Source organism: Taudactylus pleione, unplaced genomic scaffold (genome assembly GCF_031769625.1).
Source record: "Taudactylus pleione unplaced genomic scaffold, aTauple2 ptg000005l, whole genome shotgun sequence".
NCBI classification, from domain to species: Eukaryota; Metazoa; Chordata; class Amphibia; order Anura; family Myobatrachidae; genus Taudactylus; species Taudactylus pleione.
Window position 1 is genome coordinate 21062413 of NW_028284408.1, and position 24249 is coordinate 21086661.

The 24249-nt window shown below is 46.7% G+C and overlaps 1 protein-coding gene across 8 annotated transcripts in view; it reads right to left on the bottom strand.

The window, feature by feature from the left end:
• The window catches only part of RCBTB2 (RCC1 and BTB domain containing protein 2), an 81493-nt gene that overhangs the window by 48730 nt on the left and 8514 nt on the right, over window positions 1-24249 (bottom strand). For 6 of the 8 annotated variants that reach the window (XM_088445457.1, XM_088445144.1, XM_088445225.1 and 3 more), the window contains exons 2-5: window positions 19653-19808; window positions 16881-17036; window positions 9721-9871; window positions 391-557 (exon numbers count right to left, since the gene is read on the bottom strand). In XM_088445457.1, coding sequence (XP_088301583.1) covers window positions 391-557; window positions 9721-9871; window positions 16881-17003 — 441 coding nt within the window. In that variant the 5' untranslated portion in view covers window positions 17004-17036; window positions 19653-19808. Of the gene's footprint in view, window positions 1-390; window positions 558-9720; window positions 9872-16880; window positions 17037-19652; window positions 19809-24249 lie in introns of those variants that run through there. The other 2 variants (XM_088445659.1, XM_088445582.1) reach the window with 2 other exon arrangements.

Here is a 24249-nt window from a genome sequence, read left to right on the forward strand (position 1 = left end):
AGGAGAGGTGAACTTTACAGTTCTTACAAGGAAATAACATTTCTCACCAATGATAAATAATAGAAATGTGAATCCAAAAATTTCTTTACATCTAACAAAAGTCCACTTATCAGTATTGGTATAGAAATGAAGATGACCAGGATGGAATAAAATATAAACACATTAGAAAAATGGCCTGTAGGTAGAATATACAGTATAAAATACCAGTAACTGAATAGTGTTAGTGCTGTAAATGTGTTAGAAATATTTATTTACAAGTCCAATCCCAAAAAGGTAATAAATAAAAGTACATGGAGGATTTCAGGGAACTTCAAAATCTGTCAACTTTGGAAAGTAGTGAACTAATCAGGTAAAGGAACCATCTCCTAGGCTGAAACACCAAGCACTTACCTCTCCGTCAGATGTAGCCACCATGGAATGATGTGAGCCACAGGTCACATTTACAACATTCTTGTTTACCAAGTTAGTGGATACTTGGCATGGAGTTAGTGATTGATTAGTGGACCCATTTCCCAGCTGGCTGTAGGCATTATGCCCCCAGCTATATACTTCTCCATCTGCAGAAACAACAATCATCCATTTTCTATTATCCAAAGTTGTAAAGTATAAAAGTAACTGATTACATTGGGAGTATTAATGGAAAACCCTAACATGTTACACGGAAACTCATATCTAGCTCTGATCATAGAGGAATTATGTGAGACTGACGAGGTCTACTTACTGAAACAGCAATATATGCACCCAAACTTGAGTTTATTTTAACAATTTTAATTTAGAGGAAAAAGTGACATGCTCATTGGCTTTACAATAAAGCGTTAAGGTAAAACAGGGGTGGGGAACCTTTTCCTGCCAAGGGCCATTTGGATATTTATAACATCACTCGCAGGTCATACAAAATCATCAACTTAAAAATTAGCCTGCTATATCTGGTCACTAGAGCAGGGCATACTCTATACAATTATCTGTCAGATATCTGTCCAATCTGGCTGGTTGTAATGAAAACCTGGTAATGTATGGGAGCAAATGATAGTCGATCATATGGTTTCAAACACTGAAAAAAGGACAAAAAAAATTGTTCAAATTGGTTAAATGTGTGTGTTTTAACTAGGGATGTGCAGGCTCGGATAGGTTCGAGTTTGCACGTGGAGTTCGGATTTTTCCCTCCAAAAAAACAGAACTCAGAACGAGGCAAACGTCATCTTACATGGACGAACATCATCATTCCTGGTCTTTTGTCCAGGAATGATGATGTTCGTCCATGTAAGATGACGTTTTGCCTCGTTCTGAGTTCCGTTTTTTTGGAGGGAAAAATCCGAACTCCACGTGCAAACTCGAACCTATCCGAGCCTGCACATCCCTAGTTTTAACCAATTTGTCTGAGTGACCATTTTTTGCTATTTTCCAGTGTTTGTGAGATATGGACGGTTGTCATTTGCTCCCATACATAACCAGGTTTTCATTCCAACCAGCCAGATTGGACAGATGGTGGGCTCCGGCAGCCAAGAGGAGGGGAAGGCGGTGTCTGTGTATGGCACCAGGGAGAGTAGAGGGGCAGATGGTCTGGAGGGTTATCCCTGATGGTTCCTGGTCGTATGTTAGGCAAGGTGGAGGGGCAACATTGGGGTTCTCTCACCAGCACTGATGTAACCAGGCCGGACCTGCTGATGACAGCCCTGTACACCCCGCTGCGCAGCCATAATAATAGCCGTATCCTGCTGAGGGGGAGAATGCCACTGCTGGAGTAGTGTCACTGCGGTCAGTGGCCGCACCCGGGTGTTACCCGCCGAGGGGCAACACCAAGGTGCAGACTCCCCCTAAGTGACAGGAGCTGGGTGCTGCACTGTACAATTAAGTGCAGCACTCGGCTCTGACACTATGGGCACGATTTTATTCTATCCCTCCGGGGATGAGAGAAGAAATCCAACAAAAGTCCCAGCGCGAGGCTGTTTTCTGCCCTTCGCGCCTGGAAAACAGCCTCGCGCCGGGAAGTTAGGTCGGGGAATGCCCGTTATCGCGCCTAAAAACCCTGTTTAAGGCGCGAGAACGAGCCTTCCCCAACCTAACATCTCGATGAATTGAATAGCTCCGGGAGCCATCTCCCGGCGCTATTTACATCGCGTTGAATAGAATCGTGCCCGGACATTCCCCACCCTTGGGGAAAAAGGTAATTTGAGGCACACACACAAGGGTAGATGTGATGCAGAACACCTGTGCATGAAATGCAGTTCCTGGTGACATAATGACCAGGGAGAGAATAGGGTGCATGCAGTGTAACTCATTATATGTAGTGAGTGGGAGATAGAGTGTAATGTAGGATTTTAGTAGTCTGTATAGGTGTTAATGTGAATAGAATGAAATATATTGCAATGTTTGGTGTTTATTGCTGTATCTGTACTATTGTAAACTGAAATAATATCAGGGAAGATTTACCTTTGTTAACTCTTTTTCTTCGAAGTCCATATGGTCCACAGGCATATCATGGGGATAATGTGGTTGGAGTGATTCAGGCACCAAAACAGTTAAGCTTTCAGTTCCCAGGATGACTCAGGTCTTCCTCCACATTATACCCCGCCCCCAGGCATTCAGTTTTGTAAACAAGCCCAAGGCAGGAGGAGGAAGAACCATGTACACCAGAAACGCTCTCACACAAGATGATGGAATCCGTTAACTATAGGGATCCACAGGGATTTAGTAAAGCAGTTCCCTTAAAGGTGGGGACGCTCCTGCGCAGAAAGGAGAGGCCGCCGCCCAAAAGGAAGCACCCTGAGAGGCAAAAGTGTCAAAGTTGTAGAACCTAAGAAAAGTGTGGACAGTAGACCACGTGGCTGCCTTGCACAATTGTTCAGCAGAGGCGAAACGCCCACAATGGTCTCACAGACCAGGTAGAATGTGCTGTCGCAGTCTTTGGAACAGGGAGATCAGCCTGCATGTAAACCTGAGAGATAATCATGCGTAACCATTGAGCCAGAGTTTATTAGCTGGCCATCCTCGTTTGTGACAACCATATAACACAAAAAGAGCGTCCGATTCTCTAAAAGTTTATACGATCCACAGATACGGAGAGCACAAACCACATCCAGAGAGGCTTCACCTACAGCAAGGCCTGAAGACTGGAACCAGAATCTCTTCATTGACATGAAAACGGGACACTACCTTAGGAAGGTAACCCGCCCGTGTATGGAGAACAACTCTATCCTGGTGAAAAACCAGAAAGGGGGAGTGACAAGAGAGCGCTGCCAATTCAGAGAGACTGCGTGCAGAAGAGATAGAGAGGAGAAAAGGTCTCCGCTGTCCACCACTTCAAAACCAGTGAGTCCAAAAGGTTCAAATGTAACCCCTTGAGAACTAAAGACAAATCCCACGGTGCCAACGGTGGAACAAAAGGTGGCTGCACTCGGAGAACACCCTGAAAAAAAATTCTAACATCCGGCAGAGAAGCAATCTTTCGCTGGAACCAAACTGACAGCGCAGAAACCTTTACTCTCAGAGTAGCCAGGCGGAGACCGAGGGCTCGTAGCTGCCAATGGTTCGCATTCTGCGTGCGCGAACTAGTCCGAGCGATCAGGAAGTGTGCGCTCGCCGAGCATAGACAGCCCAGCTGAATGAATGACAGCACAAGTCATTTGTGGGTGGGTAACAGGGGCAGGCCACTAGAAACGGGGGAGTGGAGATGCGAACGCAGGTGTGCCTGAGCGTCATAACGCCGTTTCAGAGGCGTGCATAATTAACAGACAGCGTCATTGTACACGTCACCTGGTTGAATTTTACATTGAAGTGCTCGCAGTGCTTGCGGTAGGGTATTCCGATGGTACCTGATGTACCGATGGTTGCATACACTTCCTGGAGATGACGTGTGCAAGTGAATGCCTTAAGACAGGCTAGTGGGAGTCCGCATACACCGGACGATCGCACGCCAAGACATAGTGGGCGTGCTTATGCCTTGCTGTGCTATCGTCTGCCTTGCTGTTAGTTAACCGAATTTGCATACGCACTCTGTAATAACTGCGGGCAGAGGTAGGCTTTCATGCCCTAAGCACCGTTTGAATCATAGAGCAGGAGAAACCTTTGGCTCTTAAGATGGAAGACTCAAGAGCTACGCCGTCAAAGACAGACGAGGTAGGTCCGGATGCAGGCAGGTACCATTCGCTAACAGATCCGGCCATAGATAAAGAGGAAACAGAGTGTATATGGATAGATTCCGTACATCAGTGAACCAATAGCGCCTGGGCCAAGCAGGAGCTACCAGTATTACTGTGCCACCTTCCTGCTTGAATTTCCTGAGGATTCTTGGGAGGAGGGAAATCTGAGGAAAGCGATACACCAGCTTGAAGCCCCACTTCACTGCCAGTGCACCCACAAAGGTGGCTGAGGGGTCTCTGGTCCTGGAACAGTACTTTGGAACCTTGTGGTTGTGACGTGAGGCCATGAGGTCCACGCCCCATTTGTTTACCAGAAGTTAAAAAACTCCAGGATGGAGAGCCCACTCTCCGGCGTGTATGTCCTGATGACTTAGGAAGCCTGCTTCCCAGTTGAGGACTCCCAGGATGAATATTGCCGAGATAGCCGGAAGATGACGTTCTGCCCAGATCTGAATATTTATCACTTCCCTCATGACTGCCTGACTTTGCGTGCCTCCCTGATGATTTAGATAGGCTACTGTGGTCGCGTTGTCGGACTGGATCTGGACCAGCCTGAAAAGGTATGATGACCTGTCACCGCCCCCCATCTGCGAAGACTGGCGCCCGTGGTGAGGAATCCAGAATGAGCGATCCTTGTCCAGATGAGTCTTTCGTAGCCACCACGAGAGAGAGCGCCGAATCTCTGGGAGTGAGAAGGATCCTCTGGGACCGTATTAGAGGACACTGCCCATTCCACCGGGAGATAATCAATTGTTGCAGAGACCTGGAGTGGAACTGAGCATATTCCACTATGTTGAAGGTGGACATCATTGACCCCAGGACCTGCATCGCTGATAAAATGGATACCCTTCTCTTGCATAGCAATTTGCGTACTCACAATATTAGGGCTGAAATCTTTTCCTCTGACAGAAATACCCTGCGTGTATGAGAATCTAGAATCCCGGGATGTACCATGCGCTGTATTGGAGGACTTCTTCCAATTGATGATCCAGCCGTGTGTCTGTAGCCAGGCAATGGTCAGTTGGAGATGGTGTTGTAGAACAGCTGGAGACTGTGCCAATATCAGAAGGTCGTCCAGGTATTCAGATTCCCTGCCGTCATAACCGCCATTATTTTGGTGAAGACCCGATGGGCCGTTTATAGACCAAAGGGCAGTGCCTGAAATTGGTAACGTTGTTGTAGGAACAAACCGTAGAAATTGCTGGTGTGATAGGCACATGCAGATACGCATCCTGAATGCCCAGGGAAACCATAAAATCCCCAGGTTCCATTGCCAAAATAATAGACCGAAGAGTCTCCATACCGAACTTGGGTACACGGATAAACTTGTTGAGGGTTTTTGGATTTAGAATAGGGCGATGAGACCCATTTGGTGTCTGCACCAGAAATAGATTGGAGTAATAACCCCATCCTTGTTGTACCACAGGAACCGGGATTATCACCCCTGCCCGCAGTAGGGACTAAATGGCCTCCTGGAGGGCCAAGGCCTTGATAGAATCTGATGGGGGAGTTGTAAAAAAAAAAACTTCTGGGGAGAATGCCTCCGGAAAGTGAGAGCATACCCGAGACACCACTTCTCAGACCCAGGCGTCTGTTTGATGCCAGTAGTCCACAAATTGAAGAAGTTGGCCTCCCAACCCTGGGATCCCCGGGAGGAGGCCCGCCCCATCAGGCAAAGGGTTTGTCGTCCAGCTAAGAAGCTGGTCGTTTGACCGGACAGGATAACTTAGTTTGGTGCTTAGTGGTCCTGCGAGAACTAGACGGTCTGGAGGAAGACCGTCCTTTTGCCCTTCCCTGAGGGCGAAAGGACCAAAAAGAAGATTGCCTACACTTTGATGTAGCTGTTGATGGCAGACCTGCAGATTTTGAGGGTGCCAGAGTAACCACTATCTTATCCAATTCTGCTCCAAAAAGCTAAGGATTCAAGAGCCTTCTTGGATCTGTTATCTGCTTTCCAGGACCTTATCCAAAGGGCTCTACGAGCAACAACCGAAGCTGCCGATGCTCTAGAAGCCAAGAGCCCAGCATCTATTGCAGCTTCTCCCAAACAAGAGGCTCCTTCCCATATGTAGGAGATATATTTCAGCTGTTCTCTGGTAGCATTCGTTAGAGTATCTTCTAATGCCCCGTCCATTCTTCAACAGCCTTGGACACCCAAGCCACATCCATAGCTGGTGGAGTAACAGCTCTAGACAATGAAAACACTGATTTAGGACATGTGTCAAGTTTTCTATCTGTAGGATCTTTAAGTGAAGATGCTGACGGTATAGGTAACGTAGCACTCCTGACTAAATGTGTAACATGAGCATTCACAGTAGGAGGGACTTCCCACTTAGTACATTCAGTAGGTGGGAAAGGATACAAAGATGCTAATCTTTTTGTAACATGGAACCGTTTATCCGGGTTACTCCATGCTTCTTCCATAAGTTCAGTGAGCTGCTCAGACTTAGGAAACTCAGATTTTACCACCATCTGGTCTTTAAACACTGGAGCCTTAGGTCTAGGAGCTGGCTCATTATCCTCTATATATAGGATTTGACCGCCTTCACCAAAGAAGGGACATCCACTGATGGATGGTCCTCCAATTCCTCAGATGATGAGTCTAAATCTACATTCTGAGCAGACTAATAAATTGACCGCTTAGACAGTTTGGTGACTAACCGTCTGTTCGCCTGCAGCATTTGTTGAAATGCAGCAGCTGACTGAGCCGTACTCTGACTTGAGTGGGCATAAATCCATGGAAGGATGTACAGGGGGAACAAACATAGCGGGCTGTAACTGGTGGGGGTATCCCATTAAGGGAGGCAGCGTGGGAGTAGCCAAACTGTACACTACCTGAGACAAGGAGGACACCCAAGATGGCTCCTGTACAGGGACTGGTAAACTGGACTGGTGAGGTGGTTCTTTATAACAAACAGCACCCAAACCATCCTGTCTAAAGTCCTGAGGAGACAAGCCCACCAAACAAATCTTACATGAAACCAGCACCGGGCCTCAGTTTCCTGTTTACCCTTATTCTTTGACATAATAAATAAGTGCAAATATGACTGCCTTCACAAAAACAATAAATGTGAAGTACAATTTTAAAAACACACACATAAAAAAAAAAATATTCCCCACACACCTGTAGCAAAGGGTTGAGGAGAAATAGTAGTGATAGTTATAACTGACCGTACAGAAATAAAGGCAGTAACAACACAGCAGAGCTAGCAAAAGTCACATACACTGCATATATCATTAATTGCAATGGGCCCTGAATCAACTAATCAAAGCACAAGGCTTGGTATGATTTTGAGCACTGAATAACCTGACCTCTGAGGAGAGGTATACAGGGAGATTAGACGCAAACCTCCTGAGACCAGCAGCTTCAGCACAATGATAGTGGTCGCTGGGAGTCTCATATACAGAGAGTAGGAGGAGCAACCCAGAAGCAGGAAAACCTCCGCTGGATCGGCGTCTGGGCTGGAGGAGGGGCTGCAAGGGAGAGTCCATCACCACCCGGGTGTGCTGGCCTTAAAACATGGGCGCCGCCACTGTCCCGGACGCCAGACTGACTTGCCCCGGTGGTCTAGTGGGGGAGAGGATGCAGCGGTCACCCCACTACAGCAACCTCCGGCAGGTCTCCAACCGCTGGAGGTACGGACTGCCACGTGGTTCCGTACGAGCGGGGAACCACCTTACCTGCGTTCCTGGCTGCAGTCCCGGGTCCCAGTATCGAAGCTAGCCAATCTCTGCTGGTGCCCGCCTAAATCACTAGTCCAGTTACTGGTGTTGCTGTGGGGGTAGATGGAGCAGCAGCACAGGCGTCCTTTAGGACGCTTAGCGCTGCTTGTTTTAAAGTAAATAAAATAAATCATAAAATATATAGGTTGGTACTGCATGAGCAGTCCCCCTGTTATAATGGTGCGTCTGAATCCTGCCACACCAAACTAAAAACTGAATGCCTGTGGCCGGGGTATATGTGAAGGAGAACCTGAGGCATCCTGGGAGCTGAAAGCTTAACAATTTGGTGTCTGGATCACTCCAACCACATTTTCCCCATGGTATTGCTGTGGATCCCTATGGACCCTGAAGAAACATGGGTTTAGTTGCACAAGTCAGAATATAGAGACTGCTAAACACAATGTAACGTATGTGTGTGGGAGGCAACGGGAGAGGGGCACTTTGAGACACAGGAGAGGCGTCTTTTTAGACTAAACAATAAATTGAAAATATTTTTACTGTATTTCACAGTTTTAAATTACATTAATAAACTTGGCTACACCAAGCCTGCCTGGAGCTATATACAAGTTTCAAAATTAGGAACAAAAAAAAAGAAAAAAAAAAAAAGGACAACTCTCAGGTTGTCCACATCAAACAAAAACTTCCACATTTAATTTTCATAATATATGTATATGGACTTATTGTATAGCAAACATATTATACTGGTGTTTTGGGTGCCACATGTAGCGCTCAAGTTTCATAATTGTAATTAAATGCAGGCTTTAAAACTTTTCAAGAGGACATTAAGGATGAGCAGTATTTCGCAGTTGGGATGGTGGTTTTGAGAAAATTAAAAGAAAACTGACCATCACCAAGTCTCACCTTCCCAATATGACTCAATGTCATTTCAGGTTGGTCATGCCGAATCTAGGTGTGAGGGTGTATGTAAGGATTTTACTGTATTCAGTATTACACATACTATAATATGGGTTGTTTAGTGGTTTGTATGGTAAGGTGGCATTACAGTAAAGGAATAGACACAGGACCTCATTCAGAGTCGGTCGAAGCGGCCGCACGGTCGTACGCCACCGATGTTCGCTATACTACGCATGCGTAAAGTTCCCAATGCGCGTGCGCAAACTAGCTGCTACGATCAGAAATTTCTCTCTCCTTGAACACAGCCAGGTCGGTAGTTTGAGAGACAGATGGAGGCGTTTGTGGGTGGTAACAGGAGAAGGTGCTTGAAAACGGGGGAGTGGAGATCCGAACGCAGGCGTGCCTCATTATGCGAACAGCGTTTTATGGGAGTGCATACGGATTATGGGAGTGCATAATTAACAAAGTAGCGTCATGGCACATGTGACATGGGAGGTTTTTACACTGACATGATCGTAGAGCTTAAGAGAGGGTATGGTCAACCTTAAGCTCTACGACCAGTTCCGATGGTTCCCGATGGTCTCAATTAATCCTTAAATGCCCGGAGATGATGTGCAATGCGTACGAGAAGGGGGCGTATTTTTTTGTCTTCCGACAGCTTCCTCCCCTTGGTCGGTCAGCTACCGATCCGAACTTAGGGACGCAACTTACAAGGGAATCATTTGCATATCCGGCCCCTTTTCCCGTACGACCGCTTCGACCGACTCTGACTGAGGTACACAGTGTAGTAGGTAGCAGTCAAGTCATATGTGTGGACTACAAATCCCATTAACAGCAACCCTGTGCTGATCCAATTACACTCCCTCTTTTGCACTGATCCCATAGCCAGCTGGCACAATGGCTGCGTGTTCTACCAGCCTTATACATAAAGAGTAATGAGTTACGGTAAATTATAAGAGCTCTGACAGACGCACTAGACATCCTGTACACTAGTTACACTTACCAGAGGTAACAATGACAACATGGGGACCACTTCCACAGCTCAGACCGACGATCCTCTTCCCACACAGCACATTAAGACATCTTGGTTCAATAGTACTTTGAACATCTCCAGTCCCCAAACAGCCACTGCTGTTTGTGCCCATCACAAAAACCTGAAAACAAAAAAGTGAAATAAACATAAAATAATAGATTTATATAAATATAAAATAGAAAAGCAAGCCATTTGTTCCAAATTGCATATATACATATGTATGCCGACAAAAGGGTCTTGGAGCATTCAAAGCTTGCAATAATTTCCAAATTAGTTAGCAATAAATGTGCTAATAAATAACAAAACCCATTAATGTTATTTTAAACAGTACAAAGATATTTTAGAAAGATAGAGATAAATTATTAGTTTGAAACAAGTTCTGCCATGGGCTAAACACAACTTCTCTGAGAAATATAATTGGATCAAACATAAACCAATCTGGAAAAAAATCTGAAAAGATATATGAAATTACATACTCATCCAGCCTCAAACACCCCATCACACGTCTCTCCGCCCAGGCTTAGCACCCCTGCTCCTAAGCATGCAGCCTCTGCAATACCCTACTCTGCTTCCCTCTCCATCTATGTGCTCGCCCATAGCCCCTATAGAACATAACATATTGAAAACAGGTCCCTCTCTCCTTCTCTGTTTTCTAGGTAATGTAATGTAATCTGCAGTCGTGTAAACTTGTAAAGTTGGTAACTTGTCTAACTGCCCTGTTAGATCATCTATGTACTATGTAATGTTATTATATATTCCATCCACTATACACTTCAGAACCCTTGCGATCATATATCATTAAAAATGATAATCTTTCATCAGGTTCTGTCCCCTGTGTACTAGAGTATCCTGAAAATAAATAAAATTAAAAAAACTGTCCCCGAGTCATTGTCTAACTACTGACCCGTTTCTCTCCTTGCCTTTAAGCTTCTTGAACACATTATCTACAATCATGTTCCACTTTCATTCCCCCAACACCATCCTCCTTCACCCACTTTAATCTGGCTTTCGTCCTCTCCACTCTTATAAAAAAAACTGGGATATATTTCTTATATGGCACACTTCCTCAGTCAGTATGTTCTCACGATGCACATGTTAAAAAAATGAAATAAAAATATAACAGTGTAATACATATGTTACAATATTATCCACCACGTGTCACACAAAATGGGTATATAAGTGAGTCTTCTCTTAGGGATAGTAGGGGTCACCACCACTCCCAATGGTATTCTTCCTACCGCATAGGATTAATATATATATGCCCATCTTCCTCATAGTGTCTCATCTCTTCATTCGGTTCAATGGTGCATAAAAAATATAAAAATACACAGTGCAAACACAGTTTGGATAAAAGCACAATATTTAATATAATGTACTTACAATATATAAATATTCAAAGGCATATAAAAACACATAAGCAGTTCTCCTTGACAATGGTTGCGTCTACCAGATGAACAAAAAGGGAAACGTTTATATGCCACTATAGTAATGGTCTGATACACAGATGCCAGGCGCCTGACGTGACATCTCAATGTAATATCATCTGGCTGTGAAGCCGACTGGGCACTCAGGGCATGATGCAGATGTGTACGCATTATCAGCTGCAAATTTGTAGACATCATCGCCGGGGAATAGATGCCATGCGCACCGCATCTAGTCACAGAGAGAGGAGAGCTTGGGGCGGCCCAGCATGTCCGTAAGTGCCAGGGAAGTCTCCAGGAGTGATAAGGGGGGGGTTCCTAAAGTGAACGCTAAGTATGAACATATGGTAATGCCATAGCTGCCTGGAAATGTTTTGAGATGCTCAGAGGCGGCCTCGCAAATCCAAGCAACGGTGTATAAATTTGCATGGGTGAACACAGATCATTGATAATCGACCATCTGAGTAATCCCATTGTCATACAGAATGGCCAAGGGAACCGAGACGCTGGCGCCATATTTTCTGCATACAGTATCGCAGATGTAGGGAGATAAACGCCCAAAAAATGGGCGCGACAGTTTTTGCCTCCACTCAGTTACCTCCCACAAAAACAGGCCAGTCTGTCACTCACTAGCAACTAGAACCGTAGTCCCATTTGATCCAATTCAAATGCAGTGCGTGCTGCAGCTAAAACGCATGCACAGTTCGCCGATAATCGTGAACATCGAAATAGTGTCCACATCTGAATCAGGCCCTCAGTCCCGATCCCGGATATGCTGCACTATGGATAGAAGTTGAGAGGTTTTCTTTATATAAACATAATCCTGATGAGAGCAACACACTGAAACGTTGGTCACATCACTGGCTGCACTTGATTGCATTTTATTGACCCAAGGACCAAATCATCATTGCATGTAAATAAAAAAAAAATTATTTCTATTATTTCTAATATATATATATATATATATATATATATATATATATATATATATATATATATATATATATATATATTTATTTATCTTACAGGTTTGTTTGGCTCATTGAACTGTGTAAAGCTGCTACCAGCAGGTGGTGGCAATTACCTCCTGTAGCCCAGCTGGCAGTTGGGGGAGCCGGAGGGGCCAGCCGGGTGGCCTGAGCCTGGCGGCTGCCAGAAGATTATCTTCCAACACCGGCAGGCTTCTCTGTCACGGTTGGCAACTGGTTCGTTTAAACTTACTGAAGACTGAGCTTATCGTCTTCCCACTATCAGCATTTCCTCACCTCGCTATCTAATGACAACACCACTTTCTTTTCTCTCCCACAAGTCTGGTGTCTAGCAGTAATCCTTCCACTCTTTCAAACCCCAATGTCATGGCCTCTTCAATTCATTCCATTCAGGTTCAGACCCTTTCTCCCCATGGATTCAAAAAAATACAGTCATCTTTTCAGTGATCATCTCTCAAGTGGACTCCTGAAAGCTCCGATCTGGCCCTTCCTATTCCCACCTCTCTCAAATCTAGTACATCCTTAATTCTGCTGCTCAGCTAATTTTTCTCTCCATCCGTTCTGTATCTGCCTCCCCAGACTCCAGTTCAGAGCCCTCGCTCACTCCTATATAATCCTCACCCAATCATCTCCCTCCACACTCCCGCTCAGCCATTTTGTTTTGCTTATTGCCGTTGCTTCTCTTCCCAACAGATATCCTCTTCCCACTCCAGCCTCTATGTCTACACCCGTGTTGCTGCCCACCACTGGGACACACTCCCATTTCCTTTTACACTCTCCACCTCTGACCTAAGTTTAAACAATTTCTAAAACAAATTTCTTTATCAAGCCCTACCGGCTCTCCTCCAAACCCACCACGTCTGACAGGCCCTCTCACCAGCAGGGCCCTTTTTGTTTATAATATACTATTGTAGTTGTGCCTTTTCATCTACCAGCACTGTTCTTCCTTTTATCTGATTTTGACATTTGAACTGTACTGTGCCTGTATCTTATGCTCATTTACTACTAACGTTTCCCTCCCTTCAATTCCCTCATCTACACTATGCCTCTTTTCTTCTACTCCCTCTCACTCAGCAGCTACATTATTCTCTCCTCTATACTACCAATTCCCACCTCTTTACTCCATCCATAGTCTCCTCCACCTTCTCCCCCTCCTTCCTCTCCTCTCTCTCTCTTCATCCCATCTAATACTCTCCACTGCATCTCCCATAAATCCAGTATTATTCACTTCTCTTCCACCATGGTCCTGCTGCACCACCCCTAAACCCTGTATCTCCCTTTTCTCCAAGTCACCTCTCCTCTTCTCCACCCACACCACACCTCCACCTTACCCACCACCTGCTGTCACCCTTCCTCATTCGGAAGCCCGCCACATACCCACACTCTCTTCATCCCCCGGCTCTAAATCAATCTCACCTCCACACTAGATCAACCCTAATAATCTCATTCTCCTCTCGCCTCTTAACTCTGAGCCTCTCTCCTGTGCCCTCTGGAAAGCCAGTTCTGTCTATAATAAACTGGTCCCCGTCCCCATTCATGAGTAACTCCTTGATTCTCCTTGCAATCACCAAACCCTTGCTTTACCCATCTGATACCACTGCTCCTGCAGCTATCTCCTTTGAGGGCCTCACATTCTCTCGGACACCTGGCCTGGAGGTTTCCACGGTGGTGGTCTTGGGGTCCTTCTATCCTTGGGTCACTCCTACCAAATCTTACATTATGAACCCTCCATTTCATTCTTTCCATTCAACACTCGTAACAGTCTCCTCTTCCAACTTCTTGGAGTAGCTGCCTTTTTTCTTACCCCTGGCCTTAGCTCTTATTTCCTCCATAACTTTGCTTCCTGGTTCTTAATCTTCAAATGGGCTCTCAAGACCTACTTCTTCCTCAAAGCTTTCCAGCGCTCATCTTAACCCACTACTCTATGCTCCTGTCTCACTATTTAGCCCAGGGGTCTTCAAACTTGGCCCTCCAGATGCTGTGGAACTACACATCCCAGCATGCACTGCACATAGTTTTAGCATGCTGTTATATCAAAAAGGTGGCATTGCATGCTGGGATGTGTAGTTCCACAGCAGCTGGAGGGCCAAGTTTGAAGACCCCTGATCTAGCCCATCTGAGTCTCCCCTGTTTGTCTGCCCCTCCCCTTTAGAATGTAAGCTCTCACGAGCAGGGCCCTCTTCCCTCACTTGCTTCTCCTTGCCTTACTTTTACTTTCATTTGCAACGGTACCTAACACTTGGTTGCTGACACCCTGCTGCTTATTTACAGTAGGTGTTATGCAGCAATGTTTATAAATCATGTACTTGTCCTGCATTGTTTGTAATGTTAATAACAGTTTTCTGGTGTGCTCGTTTGTTTCTGTACTTTGTAAGGTGCTGCGGCGCCATATAAATAAATGAGAATAACAACAACAACAATAATAATAATAATAATAATAATAATAATAAACATGCACAAAGACAAAACACCAGAATGGGGAAGAAAAGTGATTTAGTGACTTTAAATGTGGATTTTGTTGGTGGCAAATGCGGTGGTTTGAGTATCTCAGAAATTATTGTGCGTGAAAATCCCTGGAGTTTAGCAGTCTCTTACAGAGAATGGTGTGCAAAACACAAAAACATCCAGCGATTAGCAGTTCTGTGGCCAAGGAGAACCACTAGACTGGCTCAGGTTGACAGAAAGTCTAACTAAAATAACAGTGTTACAACAATGTATGCATAGCATTGAAGTGGATGGGCTACAACAGCAGCAGCAGACCACACCGGGTTCCACTCCTGCCAGCTAAGAACAGAAAACGGAGGCTACAGTGAGCACAGGCTCAGTAACACTGAACTGTTGAAGACTGGAAACACGTGCCTGGCAAAACACAATTACTGCTGTGACATGCAGATGGCAGGGTCAGAATTTTGCGTAAACATGAATCAATGGATTCATCGTGCCTTGGGTCAACTGCTCAGAGTAGCGGTAGTGACACATTATGGGCTGGATTCAATAAGACGCAATAATTTCGATTTCGTGCAATTCAATTATCGCATTTGTGATAATTGCATAGACAGAAACTGGCGATACGTTTTCACCATCTCAGGGTAGGTGAAAAAAAAATAAAAATGCTAAATCCATATTGACGTAATTTGTTCAAATATGACATGTCAATTATGGGTTAAAAAAAAAATAAAAATAAGATTATGGGTTTAAAGGAGTGGGCCTGGTATTTTGGGGGGCTGTATGGATGGGACAGCTATTTTAAACATTGCAGGTGGCTGCAGATGTATTTTAAAATTTTATTACAAGTGCACTTTATAGATACAAAAATATGCTTGCACCCATTTAATGCACCCCCAATTTACGTCCAGCAGTTATTTTCCCCAAAAATTATTGCTTTCTATCAATTTTCAACACTTATGCAAAATACGCATATAACAGCCAATTTACACAATTTAAAAACCCAAAATACTTTTATTGCGGCCAAGTGTTAGGTACCGTTGCAAATGAAAGTAAAAGTGCGGCCAGACTGATATCCCAAAAGCTGGATAACTTTTCGCATGTTTCACCATTAAAAATAATGATCGCAGGTATGAGTTTTCGCCTGACCAAATGTATCCCTTTATGGCCACGGTCTAACCATCTACTGAAGGCTACTTCCAGCAGGATAACATACTGCCACAAAGCACACTTCAAGCTGGTTCTATGAACAAGGCAATGAGTTCAGTGTACTCCAGTGGCCTCCAGTCACCAGATCTCAATACAATAGAGCACCTTTGGAATGTGGTAGAACGAGAAAATTGCAGCATGAGTGTACAGCCATAGTCCCCCCTATGCAATGCCCCCAGTAGTAGTCCCCCCCCTATGCTGTACCCCCAGTAGTGGCCCTTATATAGGTGCGCCCAGTAGTGGTCCCCCCTATGCAGTGCCTCTTATATAGTGCCCCCAATAGTAGTCCCCCCCCAATGCAGTACCCCCCAGTAGTGGTCCACCTGAATCCCTGCTACCGCTGTCCACTCCTCCGTCCTCCCGGGCTGACCCGTTCTGCAGTATGGGAGAGACGTCATGACGTCTCTCCCATCGCCCACTGTGAGAGCCTGAAGATGAAGCTCATGAGTGAGCCTCAGCCCGGCTCCGGCAGTGAGCGCAGCAGCCAATGACTCTCATTGGCTGGCTGCCAAAACACACTGCCGCCAGGTAGTACGAGTGTACTAGCCGGCGGCTGTGTTTGTTACTGTGCAGTGCGGACTGCACTCTATGCGGTTCGCACTACACTGTCCACCCGTGTCCTGGACCGCGGTCAGCGGCGCCCCGGTCCGATGGTGCACAGGGCACGAGCCCAGCTCAACCCACCTAGAGTTTCACCACTGATATAGACCAGACTCTCTAAAGGTTTCCAGCAGCTTTTTAATTTCACGCGACAAATCCTTAAGATTTTTTCTGAGGGCAATGCCATGTCCTAACCAATACTAGAATGATGTAACTAATAAACTGCCCACTATGTGTGTATACTGCACACAATATACAAGTAGACATTGTATTACTAGGTTCATGTCCATTTTGTTGTGTTTTTTATTGTGTAATCTGCTTTCATTTAAACCAACATCAGCAGTAGATACAAAACAGGTCATACTTTTAGAAAACAAGGTCAATATATCAGTAAATTAACAAAAAGTCCAAACTTTTCTTTTCTTTTTCTTTACACAGACGTAGTACAGGCTTTTGTCTACCTTACCTCATCATTTTTCGTGATATATAAAACCTCATTTCCAGAACCAAAGACACATGCTTGTCTGACAAACTTCAGATCCTCTTGTGGGCAGAGTGCAAAGATTGGCCATTTGCCAACATCTACCATCGTCACTATAGATGGGCACTAGAACTGCACAAACTGAAAACAGAAAAAGCACACAAACTGTATTTATACAAGTGATGCATAACCTCCTGTAAGTAACCAATATATATGAACATTTAATAAAATATGTTTATAGAACATTTTGAGAAAATCCCCAAAGAAGCGGAGATAATATGGAACAACAGTATTATTTATTTTTGTATTAACAGTTATTTATATAGCGCACACATATTCCACAGCGCTGTGCAGAGAATATTAAGTCATTGGCATCACTACCTTCTACAGAGGATCTTACAATCTACATGGGTGATTCAATTCAGTGTGATCTTGAACAGCCCCGGGAAGCAGTTCCCAGAGCTATTCCATTGAACGCGCTGTAAACTCCTGACTAGAGGATTTGTGCTCGCATCTTCGTGAGGTGCAAGATGCTATCTGACTAAACTAGGGCCCCGATGCCGCTTTCCAGCTTAGCGTGTGTGCCAACAGCATCGCAGCCAGCACTGTAGTTGGAGAATGCCAGTTACCGCAACTTAACACCTGGTTGATGGTGCAGTAACCGGCATCTCCCAACTAAGTGGAGGGTGCAGCGCGGTCAATTGAAGCTCCAGGAACTCCTACCCGACGCTATTCAAATTGCACTGAATTGAATCGCCCCCTATATTCCCTACAAAATGTGCACACACATACACTAGAGTAGTTTTTTTTTTGTCAGAAGCCAATTACTCTACCAGTATGAATTTGGATTATGGGAGGAAACCAAAGTTCCCAGAGGAAACCCATCCAGATAGAGCTGGGTGGAAAGAAGAAAACGGATCATTGCACCACTGCGCTGCCACATTCTGTAAATTCATCTAAAAGAGCCTGTCGTACAAAAGCAAGAATCTGTGCAAGAGAGCACTTGTTGGAAGGCTACAAAGAACGATCGACCAGCCTTCCATGGAAAAACTGAATATGTAGTAAGAACTTGGCACTTCAGAATTCTGTGTGTTTTATTTTTATGCACCCCCTAGAAAACAATGTTGAAAATACACAAACCGCAAAGGGTGTGAGTTTACGTTGCCACAGCATTAAAACACCAGCAACAGCACCTCATCTCACCCCTCACGGCCCGCTCTCAGCCCAAGGTCGCTCAATGTTGCTCGCAGCCCTATGGGGCTGTGAGCACTTTTGAGTTAGTTCAGGCTGCCGTAAAGTGCGACTACTGCTGCGAAGACTCACACCCGCGATAGTACATCGTGGCTAATAGGACTGACCCCTAGTGTTACAGACAGCCCTTGTAAGGACCGCCCACATGGCCTGAATACACCAACACCAGACATTTTATGGCCGGTACACACTAGGCGATGTCTAGTGTGTCCGTACCTCATTAGCGATGCATCCCGGCAGGGTGCCGGCATCGGTAAGTCCATACACACTTGCCGATGCCCGGAGTGACGGCGTGAGAGCGGGGACCATGCTGAATGCAGGATGCGCGCATTGTCAGCGACATTGAGGGCACACCCTAGCCAATGTGCCAGATATGTCGTCCGGTCGGATCGGGCGACATATTGTCTAGTGTGTACCCGGCATTAGTCTCAATGCTAGCCGCTAATATATTCACATCAACCCAAGGATATTATTCTAGTCATTAGATAGCGTGAGCACAATGCCATGGGGATGCTGCTCTGCTTCAGGTGATGAAAAACTTGTCCAACTTGAGGGCTAAAAAGAATGTTTTATAGAAACTGTACAGATGTGTACTTTTACGTGTATTAGCAAACACCAAATAATTATACTATAACATACTTGAGAAGAAATAATGTCACTTGAATTGTGGAAGTGCTCCATGAAGAAATGCATTATACTCACTGAAGGTAAAATGAAGACATCTAGATATGAGAATTACCTAACACTAGCAGCTTATTTTGTTACAAGACCATCACGGCACATGATCAGTGTGACTGACACGTGCGGACTGAAAACATTGGCCACTTGCCACTGAAATGGACACTGCATCCACCTCTGAAACAAGCCCTATAGTACTGTTTCTCAAACCCGGTCCTCCTGGAAAACATGCAGTGTTAGTGTTCCAGATCATCTAGGTGTGTTAACTGACTAACATAATGGGGAGATGTAAAAAGAGGTGTCAATTGGCAAATGCGTTATAACCAGCGCTATTTGACACTTACTTTGAACCTCAGTATGTATGAAAGCAGATAAGGTAAAAGAGAAACCACTTTTTTCTAGAAACATCTAAATGATTTTGCCGTCTCCATATTATAGAAAATCATTCAGTTGTTATTAAGAAAAAATAAGCACACTTTTGTGCTCCCAATCCGCCCCAGGGTGTTACAAAACCAAAGTGCACTTTGTCAATAAATAATCCTCACAAACTGAGATATACTCGTAATGTACTAAAAGTGGACATTGTACCCACAGCTCAATCTGTTTGATGAGTCAGGGAGCGGCACTAAGACTTATGTGATGAAAGAGAATATATATTTGGAGAAACTCAAGGCACACCCTTCATAGAGCACAGGTAAAAAGCAATATAGAATGCATTTTCACTTTGCCAAATAAACACTAATTACCAATAAGGTGAAGGAAGTCTTTTCCCCTCTGCTCCTCCTGCTTTTGCTGTACATACAGAGAACACAAGTGATGGCTACTCACATGTTTGTATGACCGTGTTTACAAGACCATTGTATTTTCCTCTTAGAGCCAATTTCTAACTGTTTGTCATTGGCAATCATATCTCATGTAACCATTCACCAGGAAGTCGTATTATGTGACAATGGAATAGCAGTCCTTTCTTATAGCTCCAAATATCTATAAAACAAAGAGAAGGCAAGTCAGTACTTCACATCAACACAATTTATGGGGGCAATTCAACTATGCGCGATGTCGGGTTGCAATGTTCAAAAGTGCACATCACAATAGCCCAATATTGCTGCACGGTCTGACTTTTTGCCGTCATCGCCACTTTTCAGAGTGAAAATGTATCGCGCTCATCCCCGCATATCCCCGCATTCAATTCCAAATCGGCGAAAACAGCACCCGGCAAATACGAAAGGAGCGAAAAGTGCTGTAAATTTTGGGCAAATCAGCCTGACACCCCCCAACAGATGATCTGACATCGGAGTTCACTATGGGTACCCCAGAACTGCCCTGCTGCAGGTATTCTGGGGTCTTTACATGGTCTTAATAGCTGTTATTTTGCAACTTTGAATAAGTGGTGAAGAATAGGTTTTACCAAGTTTTTTGGGGAAAATAAGTAGTCCCATCAAATTTGGAGTACCTGAAAATGGGTGCAAACATATTTTAAAGTGGGTAATGTGAACTTTTAAAAAATGTGAAAAATCCACATGCAAACTAAAAAACACTTGGTGCATACTTGGGGACCCCCCAGAGTCTATTTAGCTAGTTTAGAAGTTTGTCCCCCAACTTTTGTTTTTTCGCCCCCAACACGAAAGTCGTTTTTCGGGGTGTCCTGTGGTACTTTTTAAAATTATTTTGACATAGAATACCTTTGGGGGACTGTCCAAGGGGTGCAGGGCGGTTTTTGGAAGTTTGTACCCCAAAACCCCAATTCTGCACTTTCTACTTCAGGGTCCATAGGGTATCCACAGGATACCTTGGGGTATAGGTGTGACGTCAGTCGCAGGGCACCAAAGAGTTAAGCTTTCAGCCTCCCAGGATGCACTAGGTCCCCCTCCTATACCCCGCCCCCGAGCCAAGGCACCTCAGTTTAGTTTGGTGCCCGGCCGGAGTCGGGTGCACCTGTTGGAGTGGGGGCTAGAAGAGCCCCTGAAGCTTATTCTTCATGCAGCTGTGGCTGCACAACTGGATGAACAGCATGGACAGTCAGTCCTGACGTCCATGCTGTCTTCCCTACACCCCGCCGGTACCAGAACGCCGGTACTGATCCGGGGATGCTGGTGGGCGTCTGGGGTCACAGCTAGCGGTGACCCCAGATGCTCCGGACCATGGCCGGATTCAAGGGGGACAGAGGTAAGCAGCGGGGTCCCGCGGTGGGTCCCCGCTGTTCACATGGTCCTAAGTCCCCAGGCAGGGGGCTCCCTGGGGACTGGCTGCAGCGTGGAGCCAGGCGACCAACCTGCGCTTCCACTACCCCCTGGGACAGCGGACCGCAGCAGAGCGGTAGCGCTGCGGCGTCCCAGGGGTTAAATGCATGCCAGGGGAGCGCGCCTTCCCTGTCTCACAGCCGGCGCCTCCCCCGCTGCACACAGCCCTCTCTGCATGCTGCCGACTGGTCCTGTGGCAGCGCTCCTCCCCCAGGCCAGCCTCCTCTCTGCTCCTCGGCGGCCATCTTCTCCAGAACGCATGGTGAACGCTGCTGGAAGCGCTGGAAGGAAGCATCGTGGTCTGGGTCCCCCCGCATACCTCTCCTCCGCTGTGGTCAGGTCTGTGTATGCAGCGCTGTGTCCTACCAGGCCCTGTGTCTGTGTAGTTGAGTGATCAGCGCTGTTAGTGCAGGAATTGTTATTTCTCTGCATTGTATGTGACTGTGCTAGCGCTGCTGCCTGTAATCTTTTCTTCATCTAAACTGTCAGCTTTATTACTGTCCCTGTTCTTTCTGCTAAAGCCCTTGCGGTGCGGTGCTGCAGGGTGGTCTCTCGCCTATTTAATACTTAATTGGTGAGAGAGGTCACATACGTGGTGCCATCATGTCTGAAAGTGATTTTCCCCTCCGGCTACAGTGTACCACGTGCAAAGTACCGTTAGCGGAGGGGGAGGGTAGCGCGGAGGGCCTTTGCCGGCAGTGTTTGTCCATGGCGCGGCCTATTACGGTTACAGCACCGGTACAGGAGCCGCCCTGGGCTTGTTTCGCTCAGGCGTTAACAGCTTTAGTGGGCCAGTTAGCTCCGCAGCCCGCGTTTACTCCGATGGGTTTGTCCCAGCAGTCTGTGGTGTCGTCACCCATGCAGGGGTTCCCACGACAATTGGTGGTACCCCACAGTCTCCCTATTTCCCCGCTCCCGGGTTCTCAGGAGCCAGCGTGGGTTAACTCCCTGACGAGTTCTGTACAGCACTTGTCGGATGTGTTGCAAGGGGAGTCTGTGATGCGGTCTCATAAAAGGCCGGTGGCGTCTCTGTCCGCTCCTTATGAGGATGACGAAGGGACGTCTGATGATGGGGAGATTCTAGATCCTTACGATCAGGAACCTCTCCATACTAAGGACGCTGATGCTAAGTCCAAAGTATATATTCCTGGACTTATTCGGGCGGTCCGCACAGCCTTGGTGATTGAGGACGAAGTTCCCCCAGCGGCTAAATCTAAGTATGCCTTTTTCAAAGATGTGAAGGGCGATGCCACAGTCTTTCCTCTTTCGGGTCAGTTGGTGGACCATTTAGAGGAGGCGTGGAAACAACCTGGCAAAAGATACCAGCCGCAGAGACGCCTGGCGGTGGCTTATCCGTTCGCGGATAATTACTTTGCGAAGTGGGAATCCCCTCCACAGGTGGATTCTCACGTGACCCGTCTTGTCCGTAGTGCCACATTGCCGATGCCATCCATGTCCTCCCTTAAGGATGCTACGGACCGCAAGGTAGAAATCTGCCTGAAGTCCGCTTATTCCCTTGCAGGGGGGGCAGCACGGCCGGCTATGGCCATTTGCTGGGTTGCCAGAGCGATGGAGCGCTGGGCGGATTCATTAGAGGCTTCTTTTGAATCCGACTGTCCGGCCGATCAGGCGGAGTTGATTGGCAATCTCCGTGATTCGGCCACCTACATCAACGAGGCGGCTCTAGACATTAGTACTCTGGTGTCTAGAATTTCTTCAGCAGCGGTAGCTGCTCGTCGCACCTTGTGGCTGCGATCCTGGAAGGCGGACGCAGATTCCAAGAAAGGTCTGGAAGCGTTGCCGTTTACCGGAGAAGTTCTCTTCGGTCCGGATCTGGATAAGATTGTGGCCACGCTGGCGGCAGCCAAATCTGCCTGTCTCCCGTCGGCCGCTGCTCCTTCTGGTTCGGGACCATCGTCCTTTCGGTCATCTAGGGCCCAGGGCAGGCCCAAACCACAGTCGTTTCCTCGACAGGCTGGCCCTAAGAAATCGGTCAAGCCCCGGAAGCAGGCATGGAGTACCAGACGTCCGGCCCCCAAGCCAGATGGCAAGCCTGCGGCCTGACGGTCCGGGCCTCCCTTTGGGGGATCCCAGGGTGGGAGGCCGCCTGCTACAGTTCGCCCAGTGTTGGTCGACTACTACGACAGACACTTGGGTTCTGGAGGTGGTTTCCCACGGATACGCCCTCTCCTTCCGGCACAGACCCCCGGCTCGCTTCTTCACCACGGGTCTCCCATCAGACCGGAACAAGGCTACGGAGCTGCGGAAGGTATTGCACACTATGCTCCAGGCTGGAGTTATAGTGGCGGTTCCATTCTCCCAGAGGGGCCAGGGTTTCTATTCAAATCTATTTTTGGTACAGAAACCCAATGGGTCATATCGTCCGATTCTCAACCTCAAAGCACTCAACAAGTCTTTGCGGGTCCCGAAGTTTCGGATGGAGACCCTACGGTCCATCATTCTGGCGCTGGAACCTGGGGACTACTTGGTGTCATTGGACATACAGGACGCTTACCTGCATGTCCCTATTCTTTGGCGCCATCAACAGTTCCTCAGGTTTGCAATCAGCAGCGACCACTTCCAGTTTCGGGCGTTACCTTTTGGCCTGGCAACAGCACCACGTGTTTTCACCAAGGTGATGGCGGTCATGGCGGCTTCTCTGCGGCTGCAGGGAGTCCGCATGTTGCCGTATTTGGACGACCTGTTATTGGTGGCAGGATCTCCAGAGCTCCTGTTACGCCACTTGGACCTGACCATTGCACTGCTGCAACGGCACGGCTGGCTAATCAACTGGCAGAAGTCCACTCTAATCCCGTCTCGGAGGATTCTGCATCTTGGAGCCTTATTGGACTCGGGACAGCAAAGGATCTTCGTGACGGAGGACAAGATCTCTGCTTTACAGTCAAGGGTGCGCAGTTGTCTGCACAGCCGCCGGGTGTCCTTACACTCGGCGATGAGGTTACTGGGCTCCATGGTGTCGGTGTTCGACATGGTGGAATACGCCCAGTTTCACTCCAGACCTCTGCAGCACCTGATCCTGTCCAAGTGGAACGGGCTGACTCAGTCTCTGAAGTCCCAGACGATTGTGCTCACCCAGGAGGTTCGCCTGTCCCTTACGTGGTGGTTACAGACGACCCACCTCAACAAGGGACGTCCGTTCTGGGTTCCAAATTGGGTCCTGTTGA